Here is a 27,777-nt window from a genome sequence, read left to right as displayed (position 1 = left end):
GCAGGAGTGTCAAACTCCAGTCTTTGAGGGGCCGATGTCCTGCAACTTGTAGACGTGTCCATGGTCCAACACTCCTGAATAAAATGGTTAAATTACCTCCACAGCTTGCATTCCAGGTCTACAATGATTTCATTATGTGATTCAGGCATGTTGAAGCCAAGATGCATCTAAACGTTGCACTTCAGTTTGACACCTGTGAGTATGTGGAAACTATAGTGCAGAGCTGTCCAAATCCAGTCCTCAAGAGCCTGTATCCTGCATGTTTTAGATGCTTCCCTGGTTCAGTGCACTTGAATCAAATAAAGGGCTCCTTAACAGGCCTCCATAGAAAATGGTAAGACACTGAGAATGTAATCAAATCATTAATCCAGCTTTGTTCCAGAAGGGACACATCTAAAACATGCAGGACACCAACTTTCATTGGTGTGGCATTGGTATTGGTCTAACGGAAAATTTAACAAAAAGAAAGATGACTTATTATGAACACAGATGAGGTTTTTCACTTCTTGAAACTGGTTAAACCTGGTTTCACAATTACGTACATACTTTAGCTGAATTGAAATTTTATATTGCCTTAGTCAGCAACAAATAACTGATCAGCGCGTCAAAGGGACAGGTAGGTTCTAACCTACCTGTCCCTCAACAAACATGTTGAGTCACAATTATTGTATTTAAGTTGAATCTGTTGCATCATTTTGTCCATTGAATTGATTAGTTTTATAATTAAGTCGATACTTTTTTCTTTTTTTACTTTGTATTGCCATTAGTGTTTGCAGTGCAGTCTTACCTCGTACTGCAAACAGCCTGAGAAGGCAGCAGTTACCACTTTCTCTTGCATCTCATTACAAGAATGTAGAACCATAACTTTTTGCCTTTGACCTTATTTTTGTCATTAAAACCTTTAACTGAACCAAGCATAAAACAGACTTCCATGCTTACTTTTAGCCACACCACCAAAGGAGAACCTTTGTATTTTATTTATCAAGCGCAATTTTAATCTAAACCAAACGTAAAATGGTTGAAAAAAGCCATTCCTTAAACATTTGTTGTATTGAAGCAACTTCCCTCTAAACCTGAAAAGTACAAAATGTTTGATGGTAGGGAGCGCTATTCTGTTCCTGGAAAAAGTTGGGTGCAAAAGGCCAAAACTGCAAAAGAACAAAGTTGTGAATCAACACAACACAAAAAGCCAGAATGCCACACAATAACCTTAGTTTGTCTTTGTTTTGTGTTGGCAACACATGCTTATAATTGAGTTAGTGCTACTGCCCATCAGTCTTATCGTACCCTTAAGGGACATATGATGCATATAAAGTTCTACGCCCCACTTACCTACTGGTCTTTGGAAACAGATGGCCCTTCATAAGCTCATTGAATTCTTTCTTTAAAATACTTGCTATCTCCAAGCTCATTGACAGTGAACTGTGCAAGCAGCAGTGGAAAAACTTATTTCATCTTCACAATCTTGGCTAGGAAAGTGGTTGCACCGTCCACATAAAGTCACCTGGGGCATCTTCTCACTTTACCGCACCTGTTCTCTTGGCCTTCCCATATCCACAGCGTGCACAAACACAATCCTCCCCAGTCCTATCTGGCTGGCTTCCTTCCACCACCACTCCTCTCCTGGCAAGCCATCAGCATTATCACCAAGCCTGAAGTTAATTGCAAGGCTCAGGTAATTGTCTGTGGTGTATACAGACGCGCAGAGGTGGTGCTGGCAGGATGAGCGTCTGTTGAGCCGCGATGAGCACATGGCACCTCTCTGTCCCTTGCTGATTCATCCAGGTTTTGTTGCTTTGGTCAGAGTATTTGTCTCAATGTCAGCACTCCTTGTTCCTCCCCACTACAGTCCACACAGGGGTGAAATCATTCATCTTTCTTTTCATCTCTCCACTTGCAAGTCATTCATCACAAGGCCAGAGACCTCCGTCAATTATTCCAATGGGAGGGAGACTAAGAAAAGAGAGTCTTTTGAAAGGCAAATACATCTTGATTTAATTGGAAAACAGGTAATCCCAGCACAGCGGTGCAGATTTCCCCAAAGATGGAACTTGAGAGATAACTTACCAGAGGAGAGAGATAATACACTGAAAATTTAGGAGAAAAACAGACAATGGAGAGTAGGAAGGGAAATTAAAGTTTTATTGTTTGAAAGACTGGTTGAAAAGAATAAAAACCAGAAGGAGAATCTGTGGGAAGGTTTTTGGGTGAGCTTTCAGGAAAAAAAAAAAAACAGAACAGTCCTGACAAAGGAATCCATTGGTGGAGGTTAAAAGGGCAGCAAAGGAGGCTTAATCCATTGACATCCCTTCCTGGTAGCCCCTTATAATGCCACGTTCATTATTTACATCTTGAGCTGATCTCTGCCTCTGATTGATTGTTTTAAAATCCTAGTGTGAGGAGATTCAGAAAAGGAAGGCTAAAGGTAAAACTGTCGTCTCTCACTGTAACCATTCCAGTTCGCTTTTTGACGTAGAACAAGACTGATACTTTTGGAGAAATGACTGACATAAACTTTTAGGTGTTTCAAATCAAAGTTTTATGCAGCTGTTTTCACAAGTCTTCATGTTTTTTTTTGTTGTTTTGCCTTTCTTGCAGGATTCCCCAGTCCATTCAGTGTGGTAAAAGAATGGGTTTCTTTTAACTCGTTTTTTTAAGATGTCAAATATTTTAGTATGTATTCTTTCAGTCTCATGTTATTTATTCCCCACACAGTGGCACAATGCAGGGATTTTGTTTTTTCCCAGTAGTGGGTAGATTTAAATTTTCTGAAGTCTTTTCATGAGTGCTGTGAAAAAATTTTGTTTTTTAAAACTATTTTTAACAGTTGGTCCAAACAGGAGCCAGACTTGGAGAAAACAGGTATACAGTGTAGTATGAAATGATGATTTCATAGGTCTTTTTCTTTATTACTTATCTTGACCACTGATCAAACTAATAATAAGTCAACTATACTGAAACATGTATAGAATGTTTTTATGGGTTTTTTTCACCAAGGAAAGTATAGCACATAAGTGTGTTTGCGGCAAATAGTTGGCTGTAATTTGTTTTCATTGCCTGGTACAACTCTTAATTTTGACCTGTAATAAACAAAATGCCACAGCTGCATAAAAATTGCAACACTCCAGAATATTACCAGCACCTTGTGGCTGATTAAAACTTGAAGACAAAAATCCAATTCTCTGAAGTAAGGCTCTCTTGTGTAAGAAATTTATCTTGCATTCTTGCTGATTATATCACACAAGCATTCTTCCAGTGGCACGTTTTGGTTTTTTCTTTCTTGAGATGTGCAACGTTCACTGATACGTTATTTGTGTGTGTGTGGATATGTGTGCAAGGAAAAAAGAAAAGGCAGACTTTCAGATTCTTCATGCTTTTCTGTCATACCGCACCATGAAATATGATTTCTCGCCATCGACGTTTATTTAAAAAAAAATCCCTGATAGCCTTTCACAAAGCATTTTGTGGATTTTGTGGGTTGAATATAGGTGCGCCCCATCCTCCACAAAAAAAAAGACACTTGAGCTAAAATGTATGAAATCACTGTTGGGTGAACTTCAGACTTTTTTTCTATTAGAATTTGACTTGACATTTATGCTGAAAGTTAAATGCCAATTGTTCCAAACTCAGCTCCTATCCATTAATAATACATGGTTATTGGTCCAGAATGCAATTTAAGCTAATGAATATCACCGTAATCAGTGTATTTTAATATTTAGAGCCTTGATTGGATATAAATTGATCAACCAATCATTTTGGAAGCATGCTAAGCTTCTTTTTTTATTTATTCTTCTTTCTGCCAGAGCAGACTGAGTTTTTCCCATCAAGGTCATCTTTTGAATTACTGTATTCTCCTCATCTTGTCATTTTCAACTTGCTCTCCCCTTGGGTTCTGCCTGTGGCCTCTGTGCACACTCCCCGCGCTTCCAGCCTTTAGATATGTCAGCACTGAGATGGCACATAATCTATATTTTATAAGGCCTTGATATAATTGGTGGCAGTGAGGGAAGGTCATGCCTTCAGGGGCCTTCTTCTTTCCCCCATTGGTTTCCAAGACGAACTGCTCAAACAACAGCCCTCTAGTCAGGAATGTAGGTTGGAACTGAAGAGGCAGATTAGGCGGTCGGTACAGTGCCACTGTTTTAAAGCAAGTGGAGATTCAGAGAGTGCCGAATTGTAGAAATTATTCAGCATGTATTTACTTTGAAACTTGTGCGTGGGTTTTGATTTATGCAGCACTGAGACGCGTTCTTGAGTTGGTTCTTAAGCACAACAGCCGTCTGGCTCATTGGACTGATCTTCGGTGTCAGATTTGTGGGAATAACTCCTGCATTGAGTTTGCTTTGGTTCGACGAAGAGATCTTATAGTGAAATGTTTCAAGTCAACTTAAATATAATCGCGTTTTGTCTCATAAGCAACAGGAACTTCAGATGATGAAATGTTAAATTTATTAGCTTGTTTTAAGTGTGAAATGTTGCATTTTTTTATATTTCTTTTTTGGATTATGCATAAGGGCTATGCTCATCGGTTTTACTCTTACAACCTCTTATTTCAGGCCATTTTCTTCTCCCAGTGCTATACGCAGGAATAAGCTGTCCCATCATCTGTGTCTTGAGTTCTTCAACTTCAACTTTATAGCAGCTATAATGAAATTTATTGACATAGATCTAGTAAAATAGCATTACCAAAGCCTTGAAAGCTAATAAAACCATGTAATCCAAAACAGAAATAATCTGATCATTTTTTATATCTAAATGGAAGTTTTTATATGGCCACTGTTTTTTATTATTTATGTTTTATACAATGTTTTATACTAAATTACTTTAAGCTTGTTTTTTTGTTCCAGTATTTTTTGCAGGTACAAAAAATGCAATGTCGATATTGATTTAATGCACATTCACAGTAGTATTTCATGCAAGTCTCATAAATTTTAATGTTGAATATGAATTAAGACGAAGTAAAAACTCGCCTTAGTGTTAAAATTGCAAAATAAAGAGATGATGTGAATGCAGACTCAATCACTGGCAATTTCATTTTCTGTTCCACTTTGGCTTTGGACTCTAATTAGCTGTTTAACTAATTAAAGCAGCAGTTAAAGCTAACTAAAAATATTAAAAATGTATCTTTTAGTTAGTTCCTGCTATTAAGATCTTGTCAGGAGATGAACCCATATGCAAACCATGACCAAAATTCATTGTATAATGGCTAGATTTAAAAATAATAAATGTTAAACAAAATGTAGTCTAATTTAAAAACAAAAGAATACCTTATGCAGGTATCATGAACCAAGCATGACTTCAGGTTTAGGTTGTATATATGGATATATGTAAATTATATGTGGCATCTCAACATTAAACATTTTTTAACATAATTTATCAAATATTTGCAGTTTGGTTTAGCTTCCATACCAGATATGTAGAAAGATGAATCTGGTGCTTTATTAGCTTAAAGCTATTTAGCTTTGTATGTTCATGTGACATATTACATTTGACTTGCACCATAAACTGTCTTCATCTCAAATATATCAACCAAAACAATGCTGGGAAAGCCAGAAATGAGGGTTGATTACTTTTAAATTTCTTTCTCGTATGTGTTGAAGCTTAGAAACTAATCCTAATTATATATGAACATGTACTAATGTTCTGTAAAATATCTGCTTTTCATTCCTAACAAAAAAGCAAACAAAGTATATTTGCATACACAATTATAAAACACATATGTACATTTTTATGTCTGGTGTCTTGTAAAGATTGATCTCTGTATCTTGATGTTGCTGTTTTTTTTTTTTTTAATAAACTAAACTAATAAACACAAAGAAACACACAAAAAGCATCATGTTAGGTTTTAAATATTCAGTAACAGTTTAAGTTTGTCAAGTTTAAGTTTAACTTATAACTCTTAGGTATATATACATTTAACTAACTTTGTGTTTATTACCTAAGATGGAGTAGCTTTCAACAAATAAACAATTTCCCCTTGGGGATCAATAAAATATATTCTATTCTATTCTATTAAGAAGCCAACAAACATAATCCAACTACAAATTTAACAAGATTTCAACCATTTTAGAAATGTTTAATGACAATATTTTTCTGTAAATTATGTTTATCATTATAACTTAATCACGTAGTACTAACACTTTTAAAATATCAAAGTAAACCTTTAACTTTCAACTGGTTTGGGAAAAATGCTTGTTTTCAGATATATATATTTTTTACATTCACTTACAATACTCAAGTTCCTCCTGGTATTTCCACATGATCAGGATGCTTCAGCATCAGGATGCAGTATTAATTTATGCTGCTTGGAGAACAGATGATAAAATACATCTAAGATCCTGCGCCCCACAAGCCTATTTATCAGCGGTTCCTGGTCCGAGCTGCTCATCCTCAGAGGTTGGCGAAGGGCATCTACAGCCCATCATTTCACCAGCTTTGTCATCGCCCCCCTTCCGGGCGACAAAATAAAACATTAGCTGTTTATTTTGTCTCCCTCCTGGGAGACAAAATAAACAGCTAATGCTGACATGTTGGCTCCTATACCTTTGTCCTTTTGTTCAATGACATCAATCAGGCTCAGCCAATTGCAATCTATTGCGAGATTTTGTAGACATTCTTATTTTGCTCACATTTCACACTTGAAGACGCATGTAAATGACAACAAGCGAGCAGCCACACGTCGACTCGCCCTGAGCATTGACCCGGTGATGTCCCTGCACTTTAGCAGAGCTCCTCAAACTAAAAGGCTAAACCCTTGTAGCCCTTCCTGTCACATCATTTTCTGGTATTGAATAGTTTTCAGCTTTGTCATTGTCCATGACTCTCATTTCCTAAGTGCTTTCCTCTCTTCCTCCTTTCTCTTTTGAGTGTCAGCTTGCATTGAACTCATTGAATGTCAACCAAGTCTGACATGACTCGAGGCTCTCAAATGCATGACGTATAGTAAAACTTTGATGTAATATACACAAAGAAAGCCATTTAAGAAAAGAGCGTGCAACACTGCCTTGATTTTTAAGAATTCACTGCTGTGTCAAAGAATTGTCTGTTCATAAAACAAATGCTAGAAAGAAGAGTATAGATAATATTAACAGTATTTAAGAAATGGGATGTATTATGTTTGTTTGACTTTTGGGTACATTTTTATTATTATTATTATTTTTATTATTATTATTGCTAGAAAGATCCTAAATCCCTGTTGTACTATTTGTGTTCATGTGTTGCCCCTTTATCATACTTGCCGATTTCAGCTTAGATGCTATTTGCATTAAGGAGGTTTGAATCTGGCGTCTTATCGGCTTTTCCTTTCCATGAGTTGTGTCTAAAAGCCTTGCAGTGTAAATCCCCACACTGTTCACAGAGCCACTTCTGTTTTCAGCCAGAACTGAAGATAACTATTCAGGCTCAATTATAATTCAATGCTCAGTCCATACCGCCAATAGTAATCACATTTCGGAAGGGTTTTAATTTATTTCTCCACAATGATTAATTGCATGGAATTGCTCTATCCACTTCCTGTGTTCAACGTCAGTTAATCGGCTGACAACATTGGATGAGATAATTGATACAGCCGGGGGGGGCATGCTATCAAAGGAGGGGGGAGGCTCAGGCTGCAGGTTCCTGGTGAGAGTCCCTGCCTGGTTTGTGGCCTCCTGAAGTCAGGGTGACCAGAAGGTTTGTTTTAGACCAAATAAAACTTGGGGGGTTGGAGTCTAACCTTGGGTGGATAAATGAGGATTCCTTTGATCAAGTGCAGCACAAGCGTCTCTGTCAGAGGCTGTGGAGTTTGGGTTGTTTGTCTTTAGAGGTAGTTTAAGGTCGACTGGACCCCATCACTTACTGGGCCTTTTTTTCCCTTTATACCTGACCTGATCAAAGCTCCTTTATAATGTGCTACACTAGATTTAATTGTTCAACTTTGTCTCGAGTGCATGCAATTGTTGCACTCGAGATCTGTTTTTACCCTGCATCCATTTGTATGGAGTTCTTTATTACCATCAGGTGCTATGTAATGCTAACTTAAACGTCTGAGTCTGACGTTTTTCAGAAACATAATTAATTGAACATTGTGCTGAACCACGTGCTATTTTTTCTGGACATTATTCTGCATAAACATCAAATGTCTGGTGTGATTTCAGATTGTTTAGGGATTCTACAGTGAAACAATTAAAAGGATCACTATAGAAAAACACTCATATGAAAACCTACTTAACGAAATTAAGTAAGTTTGCATATTATAAGTATTTTCTCCTTGAAAAAGACTTTGCAGTAGGTAATATTCAATTACTTGATTGAATTTTAACTGAGCTAATAGCTAAAGAAAGTCTTCATAGATGGATTGATTTTGATGATCACCTCTTAGTTTTTATTTAGTTCACTCACTTTTAGTGAAATTCTTTAAATTAGTTCAAAAAGCTCTAAATGAGAACAAACTGTGGTGTAAGCCGTCTCTGTTTAAGTTGTGTTTATTTTTAGATGGGGGAGATCAAAGTGGACATCTCTGCCCCCTTAATTCCAGCAGAACGGGGCTTTCGAGGCTGACAGAGAGGCAGTGATTCATAGTTCAGCCCAGAGTCCCTCTCTCCCCAAGTCCCTCATAATTAAAGTTGAAGCATATGGCATTGTGGCCACGTAAGCACAGAGGTACCTGCTAAACTTGTCTGGCATCCTATTCCAAATCGCCAGTAATGGTCGTCCGTTAACTCATCCCTTAGTGAAGCTAAAATTAAAGATGTGTCACCTTGAGCTGTCATAAACCACATCTGGCAAGCCATCATCATGTCATCTTGACTTATTGATAACCTATTTGTGTGGTTTTCTAGAGGTTAGGTTTGATTTGTCTAGTTTATCATGTTGGCATTTTTAAGCACGAACAGTGAAGTAGATGCAATCTTTCAGTCAAACAAAGAGTGTGTTTGAAATGAGACAACCAACTCAAAGAAATACAGTTGGAGAAAAAGGAATTTAGTTTACAATTAATTCAAACGATTGTTAAATTACTTAAACCCTTCTCAATAATCAATCTCAATCTTAAGCTCAATAATAGAGAAAAGTCCCTATTTGGATTATACCACTAAACTGAACATTTCCACTGGGATTTTAAGCAATGTTAAAAAAAAAAAATAAAACGCAGCTTCATTTTCTTTATTTTTAGAGCCATAAGGCTTAGTCAGTGATGAATAAATGATGGCACTTTGTAATCTAAGATGTCAGGTTCAAGTTTAACTTACCTTTTTGGAACTTAATAATGCATTACACCTTATAATTATGTGCATTTCAAAGTTTTTGTCAGTGTAAAAAGTTTGGGTGTACAAATCAAATCAAACAGCTTTGGAAAATAAATGAAGATAAGTCATATAAATAATAAAATTTGTAAAGACATTTGAATAGCAAAGTCTTATATTTCAGGCACTACATCACTACAAGATGTTTCCTTCAATCTTCGGTAGACTTTTGTAGATGTTTCTATGTGTGTAAAAAAGTGTTAGATTAGTAGACATCTGTAAAAAATAAGTCATAAAATTGATACATTTAGAAACCTTATGAAGATAAGTGAAATGATTTCTAAGTTAGAGCAGAAATTGCCTTTTGTCAACTGAATGCACATTAAAAAACTACAGAAGCAAAAAAAAAGTTAAAGTAACAAATATTTCTAGAACATTCAATTATTTAAATCAGTTGAAACACTAACAAATTAGGACAAATCTATATTGCAACCATGCACAGAGAAAAAGATGAAAAAAAAACTTAAGAGAATGACATGCGCCTGCAATAAAATATAAATTTATCTTAAGGCATGTTATACATCGGTGCCAGTAATCAAGAAAGGCTGCAGCTGGAGTGAATCACCTCCTATGTTTTTCCTTCAGTGATGACCGGTTCCTTTATTCACTGGCAACAGTCGAAGGTCTTAAACAGGTACTTTTTTTTTTCCATCAGAGCACCTTAGTCACAGAAAACATTGCTTTTTATAAGCAAGGCTCTCAGGAGAAAGGTCTTTGTGAATAAATATTGCACAACTTTAAAATATGGGGCCCCTTTTGCTGTAGGCTGACAAAAAGAAGAGCTTGCTCCGTTGCATTACATAATCATGAATATACGAGTGCTCCAGTTGTGGATCCAGCCAATTTTTTCAAATGAAAGTTGCATGAACTTCACTGCAGTCTCTTCAATCATGCAGCAAATCGACAGCTGACAGGGAGCTTTATGTAAGTAAGATCATGAAGATTCTGCCTATAATGTAACATAAAGATCATTTTAAATACACATATGTGGTTGCAATGTGAAGTTGTAAATTGAATATAAAGGAGTATTAGGACTATAAAAATGTATCACTATGTCCTATTTTTGATCAAACTTGAACTTCATAAATTTAGGGTAAAAAAAATCTCTGACAGTTTAAAGTAATTTAAAGATAGGCATTTGTGCAGTTTCTGTATTTTTTTTTCTGAGCAGTTTCTGCAGGGCTTTGATGTCCTAAATTTAAAGTCTCTGCCTGGATATTTTTGCTTATTTTAATTGTACACAGATCTTTAAATGTCCTGTGAGTAAATATATTTGCCCATTTATTCATAACAACTGGAGCTTTCAATATCTAGCCAGTTATTTTTGCAATTTACCATCTATTAATAGTCCCCAACTGGTTAATTTCACTCCCTGGTACGGCAGGGAGTGAAATTACCGTAATAACCCAATATTGGAGTCTCCCCTTACAGAAACCATTGGAAATTTTTTAGATAGCGCAAAGTGTGGCACAATTACAGCGCTGCAAATTTGGCTGGATTGCCTGCGCTCCGTTTAGGATTTAAAGGTTTAATATGCTACTTTAATATATGTTAACTCTTGGGCTGCTAGTGTTGCATCAAAAAACGCTCTGAAACTGATATCTGGCTTGATGCAAATAGCTACAATGTTACATCTGGAACAGTATGCTGAGGTACTGTACTAATGTTTGCATATTTTTCCTGGCTTAACAAGAATTTGCCTTGCAGATGTTTCCATTTGGTTCCACTTAATTTTATAAGGACAAAAACTTACAGAACCATTTTTTTTTTCATGTTTAATAGATTTATTGTTTTACTTTGGACATCTTAAAATATCGTGACCAGTGTTTCGGCTGCTCTTTGTGCAGTTCTCTCCGACAGTGACGGCTCTCTGTGTGTAACTGAGCTCCTCTGGCTGGGACGTACATGTGAAACATTATGGAAGTCGCTGCCGTGTCACTGGAAACGCTACTGGTGAAAGGAATGAATTCAGATTCTACGTAGAAAACCTCCCATTCAGTTGACAAAGTAAAATGTCTGTACAATTTAGTGGTTTTGCAAGCTATGGACAAGAAAATAGACCGACATTGTTAAAAATTTATCGTGCAAAATGTATGTGGCAGCGTGTATTGCTAGAGGTGTAGCTGATGAAATGTGAAACAGTAGACCTTAACAGCTATTGCGGGCTGAGATTTTAAACATTTAAAAGATGCCTTGATCACGACCCTCAAAAACTGACTGGGATCAGATGAGGACACGCTTACTTAGAGCTGAATTATGAATAATTTGCCATAATCTGAGGTTGGAAGGTGTGATTTTTATTCTCAGTATTGGCATGTTCCACTTTGACATTAATAGGGAGCTATTTCTTTTACATTTCTGAAAATTATTAGGATTTTTTATTTTTTATGTAAATGAGTTATGCCCGTATATAAAAGGAGTTTTATTTTAGTTTTGAACATGCTGAATTATGTAATAAAGTGAAAGTGAAATTAATGTATTTTTTTATTATTATTGTTCAACTCAAATGCTAAAAAAAAACAACTTTTGCCTCTAGAGACTGAGATCTAGAAATGAGTGCTCTACTCACAACCAGAAAAATAAAACAATGGCCTTTGGTTGACCCTTATTTGACCATAACCCTTTTTTTGTTTTGATTATTATGAAACCTCTACATACAGCCCTTACTTAAAATAAAATGAACAATTGAGGAAATCCTTCAATTTATTAATTTTTTTCCCAATAATCTTTTCTTTGTGGATAATCACCCAAAGATTACCTCTGGGGTTGTGACCTAACCTTTACCGTTAATTTCTGTTCATCTTTCAGAGATGCATTTTGTTTATCGTTTTAGTTTTAATTTGATTCGATTTGTCAAAAGAAGAGCAGAACAGTGGTACATAGGTGGTTTCCTTGCTCGATTAAAGTATGGGTTTACTAGATAAGTCTCGTTGTTAACCCCTCATATTTCTGCTTTCCCTCTTCTTCTTAAGTTAATCATTCATTCCCAGACTTATCCGGGAGTGAAATGGAGCACAGACGTGGCTAGTTAATGGAGTTCTACGAGCCGTAAGATTACTTTCTTGACTAAAATAACAAGCCACTTCCCACCAAACCTGCAGACAGAACTATTTAGACAAGCTGTGGTTTCCTTCGCCTCCGTGTTGTCACTGTCAAGATTCGGCAAGCCGTGCATTTGTCTAGTATTCTGTGCCCGGCTTCCCAATGGGACCGAGTCACAAATGTTAACAAGAAAACTCAATTTACATTCCCCAAGCAGTTTATTTTGAACAGCCACAGTAAGACTGAGACTTAAGTTTCCTGCTCTTTTCTCCCTGTGGAAATCACAAGTAATATTGACTTTTTTTTTTCTTTTCTTAGATTATTTTTCCTGCACAGTCGCCTTTAATATGTAAACGCTGCTATCCTGTTTATCATCCCCACATAAATGTAGGTGTCATAATTCTGTTTGACACTGTTGAATGGATCCCCTCTGATTTGTAAATGTTTCACATTGAAATGGACGCACTTATCAGCTAAAGTTTGGTAATGTAAGCAAGTTGATTTTTATAATTATAAAACGGAAAATAAATCTCCATAACTAATTATTTAAAAAATGTTTCCACGTTTTAAAAATGCAATTATTTTCTCCAAACCTGGGCCAATAAAGGGCAGACTAAATGTATCAAAGTTTATTACAATCACTGTTGACCTTTATTTAGGAATTATTGAGTCAAATTCTTCTATTAAGTCATTATCAAGTCTGTTGACGTTGTTTTCCTTCTGGTAGCCTTGTTCACTGAGAGACTTCTTGCTTCTAATAGATGCTTTATTTTAAACTGCAGCTCCATGAATAGTGATTAAATGTCAAGGTTTCAGCCTTGGTTTATACGTCTGGTGAAATGTTGAGAATGAGGCTTTTCCCTAATTGCACAGTAAAGTTTAAAAACTGATAAAGTGCTAAGATATGTGACAATTCAGATGTGCCGAACAACTGAAGGAATTCATCCTCTCCACATCTTGCTGGTTTTTTTCTTTTTTTTTTTTTTTTTTTTTTTTCTTAATCCTATTTTGGTTCAGATGAAAACAAATAGCAGACATCTGCAAGATCAAACAGGAAAAACTCTACTTGAGAACTGAGCTGTGATCCTCAAGGCTGGATTCACTTCCCAGCAGACTTACTTCTCAGAGAGCTAAAATATTGATTTGAATTTGTTTTGATTTATGTAACTGCTACACTCTATGCATGCAAAGACCGACTCTGTCCCATCGATATGAGGATAAAACTCAGACCAACCTTCCTCATTGTTTAGATTTACAGCGTACTCGTTTTCCATAAACTATCTCTAAGGAAATTATTTCAGTAAATAATAAAAATTCCCTTTGTAACGGGAATATTTGAGGACATAGTAGTTCCTCGACCACACTCCCTTTTTTATGAAGAACTTCTTTTGTTGATGCAAAAACCAGTTGGCTGCAATTCCATTGATTGGCTCTGACCAGTGGCAGTTCCTGCTACAAACAGCTTTTCCCTCTATTTATTAAATGCATGAAAGCTGAAAACTCTTTACTTTTAAGTGCATCAGCAAAGGACACATTCTTTAACTTGTAACGATGCACAACATTTTCATAGAAAAAAACATCCGGTACGGTTTAGTACGTGCACATGCCAAACAAATAGTGTTATTTTAATCCTGAACACATGCCTAATGTGGGTGTGTGTGTTTTGGGAACTAAATGTGCAATGCAACATTCTGAAGAAGTGGAACATTAACAAGTGATCGCAGCACAAAATGGAGGACTCGCAGCTACCGCTAAACTTTGACATTTGGGAACTTCACTGTTTCTCACACAGCTACATTGGAGAAGGAAAGGTGGATGACTCCAAAACTGTGTACACAAAAACACATTTTCATCAGTAATTGCTTCTGCTTTCAACTGAATGAATCAACTAATCAAACAATATTGAGCTGAACGTAAATGTCACAGATACTAGCTAAAGTCCAAATGTAGCATTCGATCCAAAACGCTTCACACACAATGTTTATCTTACTTTACTAATGATTATGTTGGCCAATTATAAATGTGCTATGTTCATACTTTCAATTTCCTACTCTAATAATATTAATAAACTAAGTATAATGTATGTAAAATTGGTAAATATATATATATATATATATATACTGTATATATCTGAATTGAAAATTAAGGACAATCTGAAAGAAAGTTGGCTATTTGCATGATGGCAGATGTGAGGAAACCAAGAGCAGGCTTATGAGAAAATACAAAGAAAAATATCAAAAAGTAGAAATAACACACCAGCTGTTATTCACAGAAGAAAACTAAGAGGAACAATTTCTTGATATTTCTGTAATATTAATCGATATTTGTTTTTCAGACATATATTTTGTGTCACCGGTAGCATTTGCTTTGCTTGCCTCTGCATGTCAAGTTTTCAGCTTTTGGCCACACAAAGGTGAACATTTTATCAGAAGTGTTTTTGCTACTTCAAAACTAGGATGCGTGACACATTTGCAGCTACAGGCTAAACACTGAAGCCCCCTCAACTCTTATGACTAAAAGGAATAAGCAACATTATAATGATTGGTGTGTCTATCCACAGTTTGTTAAACAGAATCTAGAAGCAAGAATTATACACTATTTAAACAGATTTTGAAAATCATATTACATATTTTATTTACCTTCTGTGATCCATACTGTTTTCAGTCTGTGAAAAGGTTTAAACTAACTTGTAACAGATAAGACTGTATTACAAATACTATAAATTACATTTTACATTTATTTTTTACATTTAAGTTCTTTAAAAAAATTAACTGTATCCTGGAAAATTAAAACATGTAACATTTAACTTAACCTTGTTGTTTAAAGTATTTGCTGGCTTTTGATGGCATGTTTAACACATTATTGCCATATTCAGTCCCCCAGCTGTTGAAAAAACCCTAAAGCAATGACCTGTTTGACACTCGCTCATTACTTTAATTACGCAACAAGTCAAAGAACTTAACAGAATAATGTGATTGTGCAAAACTGTGTGAAACTAATAAAAATAGCTGAGACTCCCTAAACATTTCCAACTGGAATGTTGTGGTGTGAAAACAGAGAAGATGCTGAAGTGATGCTATGGTGATGTTGTATGACAACCATATTTGTTCTGTCCAGTTAAGAGAAAATAATACTTGTTCATTTGTTGCCTGTTATCATTTTCTTCACACGGTTCACACTGCTACGCCTTGCATTTCGACAAAAGGAATCAGTTGTCACGCAGGACACAGCCCTAAAAACGCTGCTTCTGTCTGAGGCTCGGCCAGCAGCTGTACAGGGAGAGAAAGTGAACTTGGGATGTTTGCAAAGTGAAGTTCAGTCAAATTAATCATTCTGTCAGACAATGAGAGCAGAGTACCCCAGGGCTAAAAGGGAGACAAGGCCTTTCAGCAAGAAGAAGAATATGCTGTGCTACTGTATGTGTTTGGGGCTTGTTATTCATTTTCACTAAAGGAGGCGGAGATGGGGATGGGAAGCTTATGTAGTGGTGTGCTTTCAGTTTCTGTACACTGGCGAATAGATCTACCAGGCCGGGGAGCCATTTCCCATAAGAGGGGATAAATGTATGTACCTGAAGGTGAGGACAATGCAGGAACATCACATTTAGAGCCTTATTCATCAAGTTCATAGGTGGTGTCAGGCCTCTGCCAAATCTTGCATTTTCAGAGCGGTGTTGCGGAGAAACTGTTACGCGCTTCCCATGTATGTTCACATCTGATTTGCGTCTGTTAAGAGCATGCGTGTCCTCCAGAGAGAGCCACACTAGATCTGGCTCCTCAGCAGCAGTGTTAACAGAATTTGTCCAACTTTCATTTGACTTAGAATGGTAATCTAAACCTTTACATAAGTGTCTGAGATAATTACACACTCTTTCCGAGGTTTGTGCTAATAACTGGTTCTGTAATTATAAGCTTGTTCCCAGGAGTCAATCATTTCTTGAATGGTTACATATCAGGTCTTTGTCCTAATGAGGTCCTTTCAGTCATGCAGTTCAAACTCAAGCTTATAAGAAGTTCAACATTAAAATCTCTGTCACAGTTGATGTATTAGGAATATAAAATTAGATTTTACAACTCTTTTAATTAAATACTTCTAAACAATGTCAGCAGTTCTCCAAAATTAACTAAAGCATTTTACTTTATTTCTATCTTGTTAAAAAATTATTAAATATACTTTTCAAAATCAAAAAATAAAAATGTACCACTACTCGGGTGTCTTTAAATAAAGGCCATAAAGTAAACCATTAATTGTATTATTCTCTAAATATGTAGTTATGTTTTTAAATGTGGTTTGATTCAAATACAGGTAATAAATAAAATGATTAATAAAATTAAAATTTGTGAGTTAATACCAAATAGACAATGTTTTTCCTAAGTCTTTTGGGTACATTTATTGTCATTGTTTTTTATTATTTATTTAGCTTTAATATACTCTGCAATTTTGTAAGAAAAAATATGAACTTGGACACATTTGACTTTTTTTATATATATGCAAATTCTTGATAACAGTCCAACACTTTTAAGAAGCATGACCTCCCCGATGTATTCTATGAAAAGGATTCTTTCATTTTCTTAAGGGACCTGAAATCTGCAAAAACTATAACCAAAGGAGTGCATAAAATATTTTAAAATATTATCATTTTACAGATAGTTGCAGAAAAAAATAAGGAAATCAACAAAACATGTTGCTGTTTTTTTCTCTCTTTCTCTGTACTTTCTGTGATCTTCATAACTCAAATATATAACTAATATATATATATATATATAAATATATAGAAACTTTTTCATCTATCTGGTCATCTATTCAGCAAATTTAATTTCCCAAAAATAAACATTAATACTTCCTTTCTCATTCTGCCGGCGACTGATGCATCTTCATTTTTGTGACACGCGCACAAACCACCACCCATCACTGGAAATGGCAGACATCTTCCTTTCTTTATTCATCATCATTCGTTTCTCTCTCACTTTTTCACATGGCCCATGTATCTTTAAAGCTCTGCTTTTCAGTATGCCTCACATATCGATTTATCTCACTCACTCACACCCAGAAAAAAAAGAAATCTCTAAAATGCACATACACACAAAGTTCTTATCTTTTGCTTCCTTTCATCTATTTTTCCCTTCCCTTCTTCCGTTTCTGTGGTTGGAGGATTGCTGTCTCCACCACCAGCATCATTCAGATCCCTTCTGGATGTGATTGTGAACACGGTGGGGGCAGTCAGAGTGATATATGGCCGTAATCCCACTGCTGCAGCATGACACGGCTGTCAGTTGCCATGGGAGACTACATGATTTATACTCTGCTGCTGTGCTTATGGTTTGATAAAAGTGATGTTAAGGGCCTGTTCCTGCAGCTGACAGCATCATTATTCGCTAAGCCATACAATAAATGTTGCATTGAAATATATATATTTTTTAAATATATTTTCAGCATTCTCCACAAGTTTGGTATTTTATAATAACTACTCTTAATGTTTGATAAGGGTCTATGTTCTATGTATTTACTTTGAATTATTTGTCATTAAACACTCTTAGTTCCCTTCTGCTGCTGTTTCTGCTGTGTGGCATTGCGGGGTGTGTTTCATACGCCGTTGACTTTGATTTTTATAAGGTCGTTGGTCAAAGTGGCACAATGCTTGTATAATATTTGAAGATTGAGCAGTGCATCCAAATGAAAAAACATTTATACATGGGTCACCTCTTTGCGCTGACGAGATAGGCATTATTGATTTCAGCAGGGAAAATATTGTCAAATAAGACCAAATCAATACAGATAATATACAGGGTTGTAAAAGAACACCGTGTAAAGGCAACATCAAATATAAGATAACACTATTTCTGAGTGTTGTGAAGTGTTTTTATTCTTTGTAACTTTAGTACCTACAGTACAATATAGTGAGCCCTTTACAATATTTTTTAATAAGCTTCTAAATCAGTTTTTTTTTATACATCCTGAACTATCTATTGAAGCTAAAGGGGAACTATGATCCAAAATTCACTTTTTGGCCCATTTTTGCATTTGAGTCTTTACTGCTTCTAGGAAAACCATGCAGCCATTTTCTGGCAATAGGTTGATGGTTTTTGGTGTCTGGACAATGAGCCGTTTCAAAAGTCGACTTATGATGACGTGACAATCAGTTGGTTTTATGACTGTATGCGCTTTACAATGGCTGCTGGAAAAGACAAGTATTTTCCAGGAAGTATTTTCTGTCAATTTAGCTTTCAGAAACTGTTGCTGCATCCTTGATTAGTGTGCAGAAGTCTTTGTTTAGCCTATAGACCATCCTAACTTATTTAAAAGGAAGCATAGTGGCTCTCCCTATAAAAGTATAGCAGTATGTTTTTGTATTATAAGTAAGTTTTGTCGACAATGACATAAAAATGACATATTTTTGTTCCGGATCATATAAAATGTTTTTTTTTTTTTTTTTCAAAAAATTTCAGAAAAGACTGCAGCTCACCCTTTAAAACATACAGTAGAATATATCCACGCTTTTGCTCGTTTTGCTTTGTTTTTGGTCTTTACCATCTCATCAGAGAGTTATGCGCAGCAGCTCTTATGCTGCCAACTCCTCCACATGATTATGGATCATTAATTTTTGCCGTCTGCTGTTTTATTCGGACCGGGTAATGCAATGTCAGTTTTAGTCTTTATAGACTTTTGTCTTAGTGGGGACGCTACAAAAACAATAACACAAAAGATAAAAAAACAATGAATTGAAAGCCAAAACCCAAATGGGATTTAATGAAGCTCCTCCAGTGCAGTGAGATGAAAATTTAAAAGCAAGATTATTTGTGGAATAATGGCAAGAGATGCCTCACACACTGCTGCACTATTTTTACACTTCTTTTTTTTTTTACACTCCAAACATGTGGCTTTCTAGATAATCTTACAGAGCATTCAGCCAAGAGAACCACGGTAACACAGGAGCTGTAGCTCGGGTGAGAATCTGTTGACAAAAAACGATTAGGTAAGCACAGATTTTATGGAAGATTCACAAGAATAAAGTCACTGTTGAAAGAAAGTTATGAGAAGTCCATTTTACAGATTACCATAAGACATAGGGACAAACTTGGCAGAAAGTATGAGATCAGGTGAAGCCTAAATTGAAAAATTGTGAACTATGTGCAGAGCACTTCAACAAGGAATCTGGTCAGTCATTAGGGAAATGGAAAAGAGGTTTTAAATCATTTGAAAACTTGACATTAAATGAAATCCCAATAAAACTAAAGTTGATGGTTTTAACTTGACAAAATTGGAAAAAGTTCAAAGGGTACGACTGTTTATGAGTGTAATTTAAATGCATTTATACATTGATCTTTCATTTATATCTAACTTTACAACATTACGTCTAATCAGTCGTCTGTATCGTTATTTCTCAATAGATTTTACTATAATCTTATAAATTTTTGTTTCTTGAGTTAAATTCCTGATGGCGTTCCCCTATGATCCAACTCTTAAGTTATTGCGTGTTTATGTCTCATGTCATCTTTTAAAGTAAACATAAAATGTGGGTCCAACCTTTGATCTAACACTGAAGTCTGCAACCTCCACCACTACTACCAAACAGAAAATAAAACATTAATCCTGAGCTGAAGGTTTGAAAATTATTCCCCCCTCAACCCTACCGGCTGAATTTACTCATGGGGAAGAACACCACCTTAAAGCCTGCAACTGTATAGCTCTGAGGGAACTGTATCTATGTTAATGTTTGTTCTCTGTTGCTCTTTTTTCAATCCTACAGGTATGGTGAACTACAGTGAGGTGTCTGGCTATCCCCTTGTCCAGCATTGGAGTCTGCGCTCTGTGTTGTACCATGTCAAACTCAACCAGTGGGTCCTGTCTCAAGGTAGATCACTCAGTTTGGTTATTACTAAGCTCATGTCACACTGTTTATTTTGCCATGTAGATGAGCATTCTGAGATTGAGAAAAATAACATTTTATGTAACATTAAGTTCTGTTTCATCCATAAATTATGTATCTGCAATGCTCTATTTACAATTTACGAGTGTTTTCAGTTGGTTAAACAGTTGCGCACTATATATTGTGCATAATTATATAGCATGCGTTTGGCATGCTGATGTGAGGAACTCTCTGTTGGTATAGACACAACATTTGGATAGTGCAGCATGATATTAAATACCATTACATTTGATTGCTACTGTGCCATTTAGATAGCATTGATTTAAATTAAAATCTTGCCATTGATTTTAGCTGGAGATCAAATTGCATGTGCTACAGTATAAAATGGACCTAAAGGCGGTGATAGAGTGTTGTTTATTCATAGTATCTAAATATTGTAATACATTTAAAGGCAGAATGAGATGGAGGAAATAACATAAATGTAATTACTGTACTTAAATGCTAAAGGAAAATGTTCTTTAGTCTGCACAGACGAATACAGTCATAAATTATTGAACACATCATAACTAAAAAGCCACGTCAAGGTTAGCCTCTGAACACAAAAGCTTGGCTCTTTTATTTTTCATTTTAATGACGGAACTCATACACCACTTTCTTTTGATCACACATGGCATTTCTGGACTGTTTTTAAAATGAATTCTTCACAGCTAAATGAAAAAATGTACATAAACTCTTGAGATCTAAATGTAGGTCCAGCAAACTATTACATTACCTGTTCTGAGCAACATAATTATAATGCACAACGATAAAATACGTGGTCACAGTTTACAACATTTAAACATTTCTTAGCCTTGCTTTTGTCCCTAAATATTCAATGTAGCTGTGAAATCACTTATCACAGTTATTGTGGAAACAGGCTGCGGGTAAATGTATGTTAATAAAAGAAAATACTGCATGCGTCAGTGTAAAAGAAAACCACAATATTCTCATTGCGCACAATCAAACAGGAGGGACATGAAGCTGCAAGCACATCATCTGTTTACTCTTGCAGCTACAATTGCAGCTCCTTACCTGACTGTGTAATAAGTCTTAATACCTTTTAATATCTGACTTGTCTAGAGGCAAAAGAGTAATGTGTCTAACCAAAATGAAAATTAAACTACATAAACATGTTCTTTCTCTGAGGAAGCCTGCTCTGAATAGCAAAGATTCACATAAAAAAGGTGCTTTTTATGATGTGCTGAACCCGGGGCTTGGTAATGGGGTGCTAAAGTTTAAAAGTAAGGTTATTGCCTCACAAGAAAAGCAAATAGAAACACACAACAGGCTGTGCCTGGGGAAATGGGTGCTTCAAACAGCTTTATACACTGTATAATAGAAGGGAGCTGTGGAAGTGTCAGAGTGGGATGAGTGATGATTAAAGTGGGATGGGATTTGCCATCTCCTGTGTCAAAAATAAATTCACCCTTAAAGACTTTTTTTTTTTCCAGATCAGTTGTCATTACTGGCATTAAAGCGATTTCCCACAGAACACTGAAGTTTATCTTCTTTATTCAAGTTTCCCTTTGCACTTCCCTGCTGCTTTGATTATGCAGTGTGTCTCTCTATAAAGAAAAGCACAAACAATCAATGTGGTTTTGCTCTGGATTTACGTTTGTATGGGCTCAGCTGTTTCCTTAAATTAACTCTTCTTTTAAATAAATGCAGGATAGTCATTGGTATTTTCATGTTTCATGTCACAAAACAGAAGATGTGCTCTCACTGGCCATTCATCTATTAAAAACAAGTCAACCTGGTGATATCTTGCACCTATGTGAGCTTTTAAAAATCCACATGGCATCAGAGAACCAAAGATTTGTAGTAGTCGATGCATTTCACATAAGTGTAAGAAAAGTTAAGCACATCACATATCACACCTCTTTAATTTTTTATTTAAAATCTTAAACTATACTCAGCTGATTTGTTGTTTCTTGGAGCACTTTAGTGATACTCATCCAGTGAGCTCTTAGAAGTAGAAAGCATGTACATCAAATATTTATCTCAGATGTGAGTTGACACGATGCTGAGACTAGCTGATTAGAGACATAGCAGCATAACAGTGTAACACCAGCTACCACAACCACACTCTCAAGGCAGAAATATAGTGAGAAAAGAATGAACTTTAAGTCAATTTTTTTATTTCACAAATTTGAAATAAATTGTGAAATAAAACTTTTGAGAGGAGGGCGCTCAGTGACTTGGCAGTTAACTGTTTTTTTTTTTTTTGTTTTGTTTTTTTATGGATCTCTCCACAAAACTACAGAAAATCATGACACAGATTCCCTGAAATGTCTCCCCAAATGGTATAAACAATTAGGGACGCAGTTAATTTCATATGACTATAAAAACATTAGTGTTCTTGTAGCAGAAGGTCTATTTAAATAAAGCTAGAAAAAAACAACATAAAGTTGGTAAAAAAAGAAAAATACTGTACAGTATTTCATGTCAAAATGGAAATTGATCGTTGACTTGAATGACGTGTACTTTGAAAGGCAATTATAAACAATTGTACATTCATTATTTTCTTGTTTTTTCACTGTATCTGATCACCTGCCATGTATTTTAAAGCTTTTTCTCTGTAAGATCGAATCATCCCGTCAGTAAAGATGGTCACTATGACTGGGATTTAGTAAAGTACTTTAGTAAGTTCTTTTAGCAGCTGAAATGTCAGGGATGACAATTTTCTTACACGTCTCTTTCTGCTAAACTTGTTTTATGAAGAAAAAATGTACGACTTTTGATAATATGTGATCTTCTGAAATATTGCATTCAGTCATTCAGACTGACTGTAAATATCTTTCAATAATCCTAATTTTCCATGAGTTTAATGTGGAAAATTAAACTTGAAATCCCTCATAAATAGTTTCTCACCTGATGAGTGCAGCCACTCCTCTTTAAATACAGCCATGACACCTCTAATGCATTTCCAGTGGTGTTGCTCTGGTTTGAAAGTGGCTGTGATGTCTGCCGAGGATACACTTTCTATTTTCTCCTCCCTCAGAAGCGACTCAAAAGCCTCCATCCTTTCTTCCTCTTTTAAGTCCCATTTCCCACTTTAGCTCATCATATTTCAACAGGCACTGGAGGGGTGAGCCTACTGATTTTTACATCTGATAGCAAAGCCCCCATCTCTCATCCTCACTATGCTCTCTGTCTCTCACTTCAGCAGCCTCCTAATTTAATTTTGGAGGAGAAGTTAGAGCGAGTGAAGCGTGAGCTGTGAGATATTAATACTGCTTCCCCTGAAAATCACAATGATAAACTGCTATTGCAGTTTTGCTTTCCAATATTTGCTGAGCAAGAATTTCACTGAGCATATGGACGTTCTGTTATAGTCTGATCAATGTAGCGTTTGAAACATATCTCCGCATGCCTTTTATGTCCTTGTTCCACCCCCCTCGTTGAGTTCACTCATCTCTAATCAGATGATAGCACACTCTTAGCTTGTGAAAACACACATTTCTTGATTAGTTATTTTGCAATTAGTTCATATACATTCAAACTAAATCAATCATTTCTTTTGATTGATTTTGCTGTCATTTTCAAACTCTTTAAAAAATGTTTTTACTCATTTTGTTTCTATAATAAAAACTAGGTCCAATATTGGGCAGTATGCCTGGGAGCTGAACTTGTTTTTTTTTTGTTTTGTTTTGTTTTGTTTTTTCCAACCCTGGTCCTGAAGGTACATTTCCCTGCATATTTTAGATGATTTCTTGCTTCAGCTCACCTGATTTCTATTGATGGCAGATTAACAGGCTTTTCCAGAATTGTAGTAAAGTGTGTCAAAGGAGTCAAACATCCAAAACATGCAGCCCTGCAAAAAAATGCAGGGCACTTTTCCTAACCCTGGAGAACCAGGGAGACACTGAGCTACACCATTGTCCAGTTTGATGGAGGGAGATTAGAAAGATTAGGATACTGTAAGGTCAGGACTACATGACCTCAAACTGTCATCACGGTTTCAACCTGGCCACGATTAAGTGAGTCAAAGAAAAAGAACCTCTTAGAACATGTGATATCCTGTTTTCAGCAGGGAGGGATAAAGTGATGTAAACCAACTAGCATTATGAAGATTGTTATGGTGTTCAATTCTTGTTTGTGGAAAAAATTGTTTGGGATTTTATAGGCAGAAGTCAGAATGTAGTTTTTAGCCCTGATGCATGTGCAGGTAGATTCTTGTGGTATGATACCTTGAAAAAAAAATACTGTTTTACACTAGTATGATTTTTGAAACATATTAAGACAAAAACAAGAATAAGATTTAGATGTTTTAATTTGAAGTGGCAAAAACATGAAATATTTCTATTATTTATAAAGTATTGTTAAAATTAGAATGTTTTGTTGACCCTTTATATTACATATTGTTCTTTACTTTCGCAGAATTAGTGCTTACTGTCTTTACTGCTCAGAATGTCATCCTTACTTTGCCATTCTGTTCTCTAGAGAGCAACACGGAGCGTATAAGAGGCTTAAGTTTGCTGTTTAATTAGTCGGGCTATCTGCTTGGGTAGAGATTAGCATATGTGCTGCTTGTAGTTTGCCAGTTGCTGTTAGCTTTATAAGATTGATCTGTGGTGCAACTTAAATTTTTACCCCGAAAATATTCAAAATTATATGCATTTCTCTTTCCTTTAAGCCGGAATAAACTGCTTAAAGCCTTTTATTCAGTTGTCCAGCAGAGTGCAGTCACTGGTGGGGGAGTGGAAACACTGTGTAATTCACAATCAAAATAATCTTCTAACACTCTGGCTCTTTTGTATCCATATCAGTAAAGGTCTGTGTAAACCAGAGAAATGGTATGACAGACAATTTTACCAGTTAAAAAGATGTTACTTTTTAAAGCACTTGTACATATTGATGTCACTAACTACTCAATGATTATTGATAATCCATATTCATAATGGAATTCAAATGTTTTGATAGCTTTTAGCACCTGATACAGACTTTCAAATTGATGAGTTGGTATCTCATTCGAATATATATGTATACTTTACCCAAGAGGGCTCGTCTGCGTTAAAAAAATATCCATTTCTTTTTATGTGATATTTTTTGTTAGTTTTTTGACCCACATGCAAGGCACTCCCAGGAGACTAGAGAATTTTTAAAAGATGTATTGATACAATAGATATGGAGCAATGAAGGCGTTTAAGGCTTGGAACTGCTGAGCGATGAGGACTGGAGCCAGTGAAGTGGAGAGAAGTGCGTTGGAGGGCAGACAGGTCCAATTGTGGAGGAAGGTGATGATGAAGAAGAGCCTTAAAGACTGTCAGCCGAGGAAATGAAGATCCTGAGTTTTATAAGGTTGAAGAATAAATACTTGGACTTTAAGAGGCCTTCATATCAATTTTTATACTTTCACTATAAATGGCCCTCAAAGTCCAGATAAAATAATTTGCTAATAATAATATAGTAATAATAATAATCTAAAAAGTATGAAGATCGTCATCTAATTTTATTATTAAAGTTTTTTTTAACTAAGTTGTAAAAAAAAAAACTTATTTTTATTTTCCTTCAAAAGAGGTGTTTGGAATCAACATTCAACATCCAATTAAGTTACCGGTATATTTAATTTGATAAGAACAAGTTAAGGTGTCTGCCTCTATCTTCTAACATTTTTCATAGAAAACAAAATTACTTTATTCTTTAGCTTCAAAATTTTTGAGCTAAACTGGCTTTTAGTCCTATGGATGCCTACCTCAGACAAAGGCAAACTAAAATTAAGAAACTGAAGCTGTTGATTATGAAGTTGACAATTGCTGTTTTAACTTAAGATGTACAATTTAACTTGCATTCCTAAAGTTGTTCTTTTCAGCTGCTCAGTATTTATTGTGGATATTGTGTGTTCGGTTTGTATTATTCTTTCAAAAAACATATGTTAGATTTTAAATTATGGTTTGCAAAGTGTTTATATCTGAACCCTTGGTCTTCATAAGGGTCATTAAAAGTAAACTGTGCACCTCTCCTAAAATAGACTGTGGCCTATTTTAGGGCTAATAGCTCTAGCCAGGAGAGAACTAATGTGCAAAAAAGAATCTAGCCACAAATTAAATTTCCTGTATCCTATTAAAAACTTGATGATACTACAGGTAGATAAAAACATCTGAACTGCATTGAACCAGATCCATATCATTTGATTTATGTTCTGTGTGAGATTGAATGGAATATATATATTTTTAGATTTGGATACATGTTCCAAAACTAGGTTGTGATACACATAGTGCTTCTGAAACAGCTTCAGCTTTGAACAGATTCAAACGTATGACATTTTACTTATTTTTCCATCTTCTTCTAAATGTGAACCCGAGCTTGTCCATATCCATGAGTGGACAGTGCGGATAATCCTCACTCTTTGGTTGAAAGAGTTCATGAATAGTAAGCAGATGACTCAGATGTCCACTTAAATCCATGTAAGACGCTTGGTGTCAAACACCTGACATCAGCTTCCACATCACCACTCTGATAATAAATACCTCTTTGCAGTTGCTGAACTGAGACAAACTGGATTAAATGGGAAAATTCATCCCTCATCTAATGACATCAAAGGAATACATTAAAACGTACTTGGAGTTAAAAAAACAAAAACTGTTGCTCATGTCTTCATCCGTTTACCTGTATTAACAGTAACTGAGTATTGAAAGATGTGATGTTGAAGTAGTTGACTATTAAAACTTTAAATAAAATCAAGTAATTATTTGACTTATATTTTTAATTTGCCAAACAGCATTAAAGAAGATGAAAGCCTATCTTCAGATCCATCTTTTTATTACCTATGGATCCGTTGAAGTGTGATTTCACGTGTGCAAGACCCCGGCCCCATCTCCTTGCTGTAGGGCAAAATAGCTACTCGCCGACAATCACTACCATTGGTTTTAGCTGTTAAGTTATCAATATGACACACTAAATCTTAAATGTACACCTGATGTATAAAAGAAAAAGGAACACAGTGCTTTGCTACTAATTACAACAACTAGATAATGGGTTCAGGAAAATGTTTTAGAAAAAAAGTGGCAAGGGAGAGAGAGGTAGTTCAGTTATTCTTGTTTGATTTTGACCTGAGCATGTAGATTTGACGTGGAATTCACTGTGTTTTGGTTCAGTTAAAAAATATATTTTTTAAAAAGTGACCTAAACACCAACTCTGACAGATCATCAGTAGATCAGGTGTTTAGATTGGCTAATCAACCACCAGTGTAAGATTAGCAGTGGTAGCTAATCTACCACAGCGATCACATATTAAATAAACACCAGGCATAAAAACATAATATTGTTACGGACTGGGTGTTTTGTTTTGTTCTTTGTGTGTTAAATGAGTGTTTGTTGGTGTTGAATGTTGTCAGTTATGATGAGAAAAATGTGGTTTTGAGTTGTTCTTCAATGCTTTATCTGCGTTATTTTCCCTTTGCAATGGTGCACTGCACTAAATTAATAATACCCACATCTCCAGGTTTCATTTAGTTAACAAAATTGTTCTACCGCAGCAATTTTACATACTATGGTTAGTATGTAAAAGAATAGCCTTTTTGCTCTCCAGCGCTGTGCGCATGTGCA

General features: G+C 35.6%; 1 protein-coding gene across 6 annotated transcripts in view; it reads left to right on the top strand.

Moving 5' to 3' along the window:
- The window catches only part of astn1 (astrotactin 1), a 348,102-nt gene that overhangs the window by 171,355 nt on the left and 148,970 nt on the right, over positions 1–27,777 (top strand). For all 6 annotated transcript variants that reach the window (XM_028020864.1, XM_028020863.1, XM_028020862.1 and 3 more), the window contains one exon: positions 20,071–20,175. In XM_028020864.1, the coding sequence (XP_027876665.1) occupies positions 20,071–20,175 (105 nt within the window). The remainder of the gene's footprint in view (positions 1–20,070; positions 20,176–27,777) is intronic.

Source organism: Xiphophorus couchianus, chromosome 6, assembly GCF_001444195.1.
Source record: "Xiphophorus couchianus chromosome 6, X_couchianus-1.0, whole genome shotgun sequence".
Classification (NCBI taxonomy): Eukaryota; Metazoa; Chordata; class Actinopteri; order Cyprinodontiformes; family Poeciliidae; genus Xiphophorus; species Xiphophorus couchianus.
This window is presented reverse-complemented; position numbering and strand designations above follow the sequence as displayed.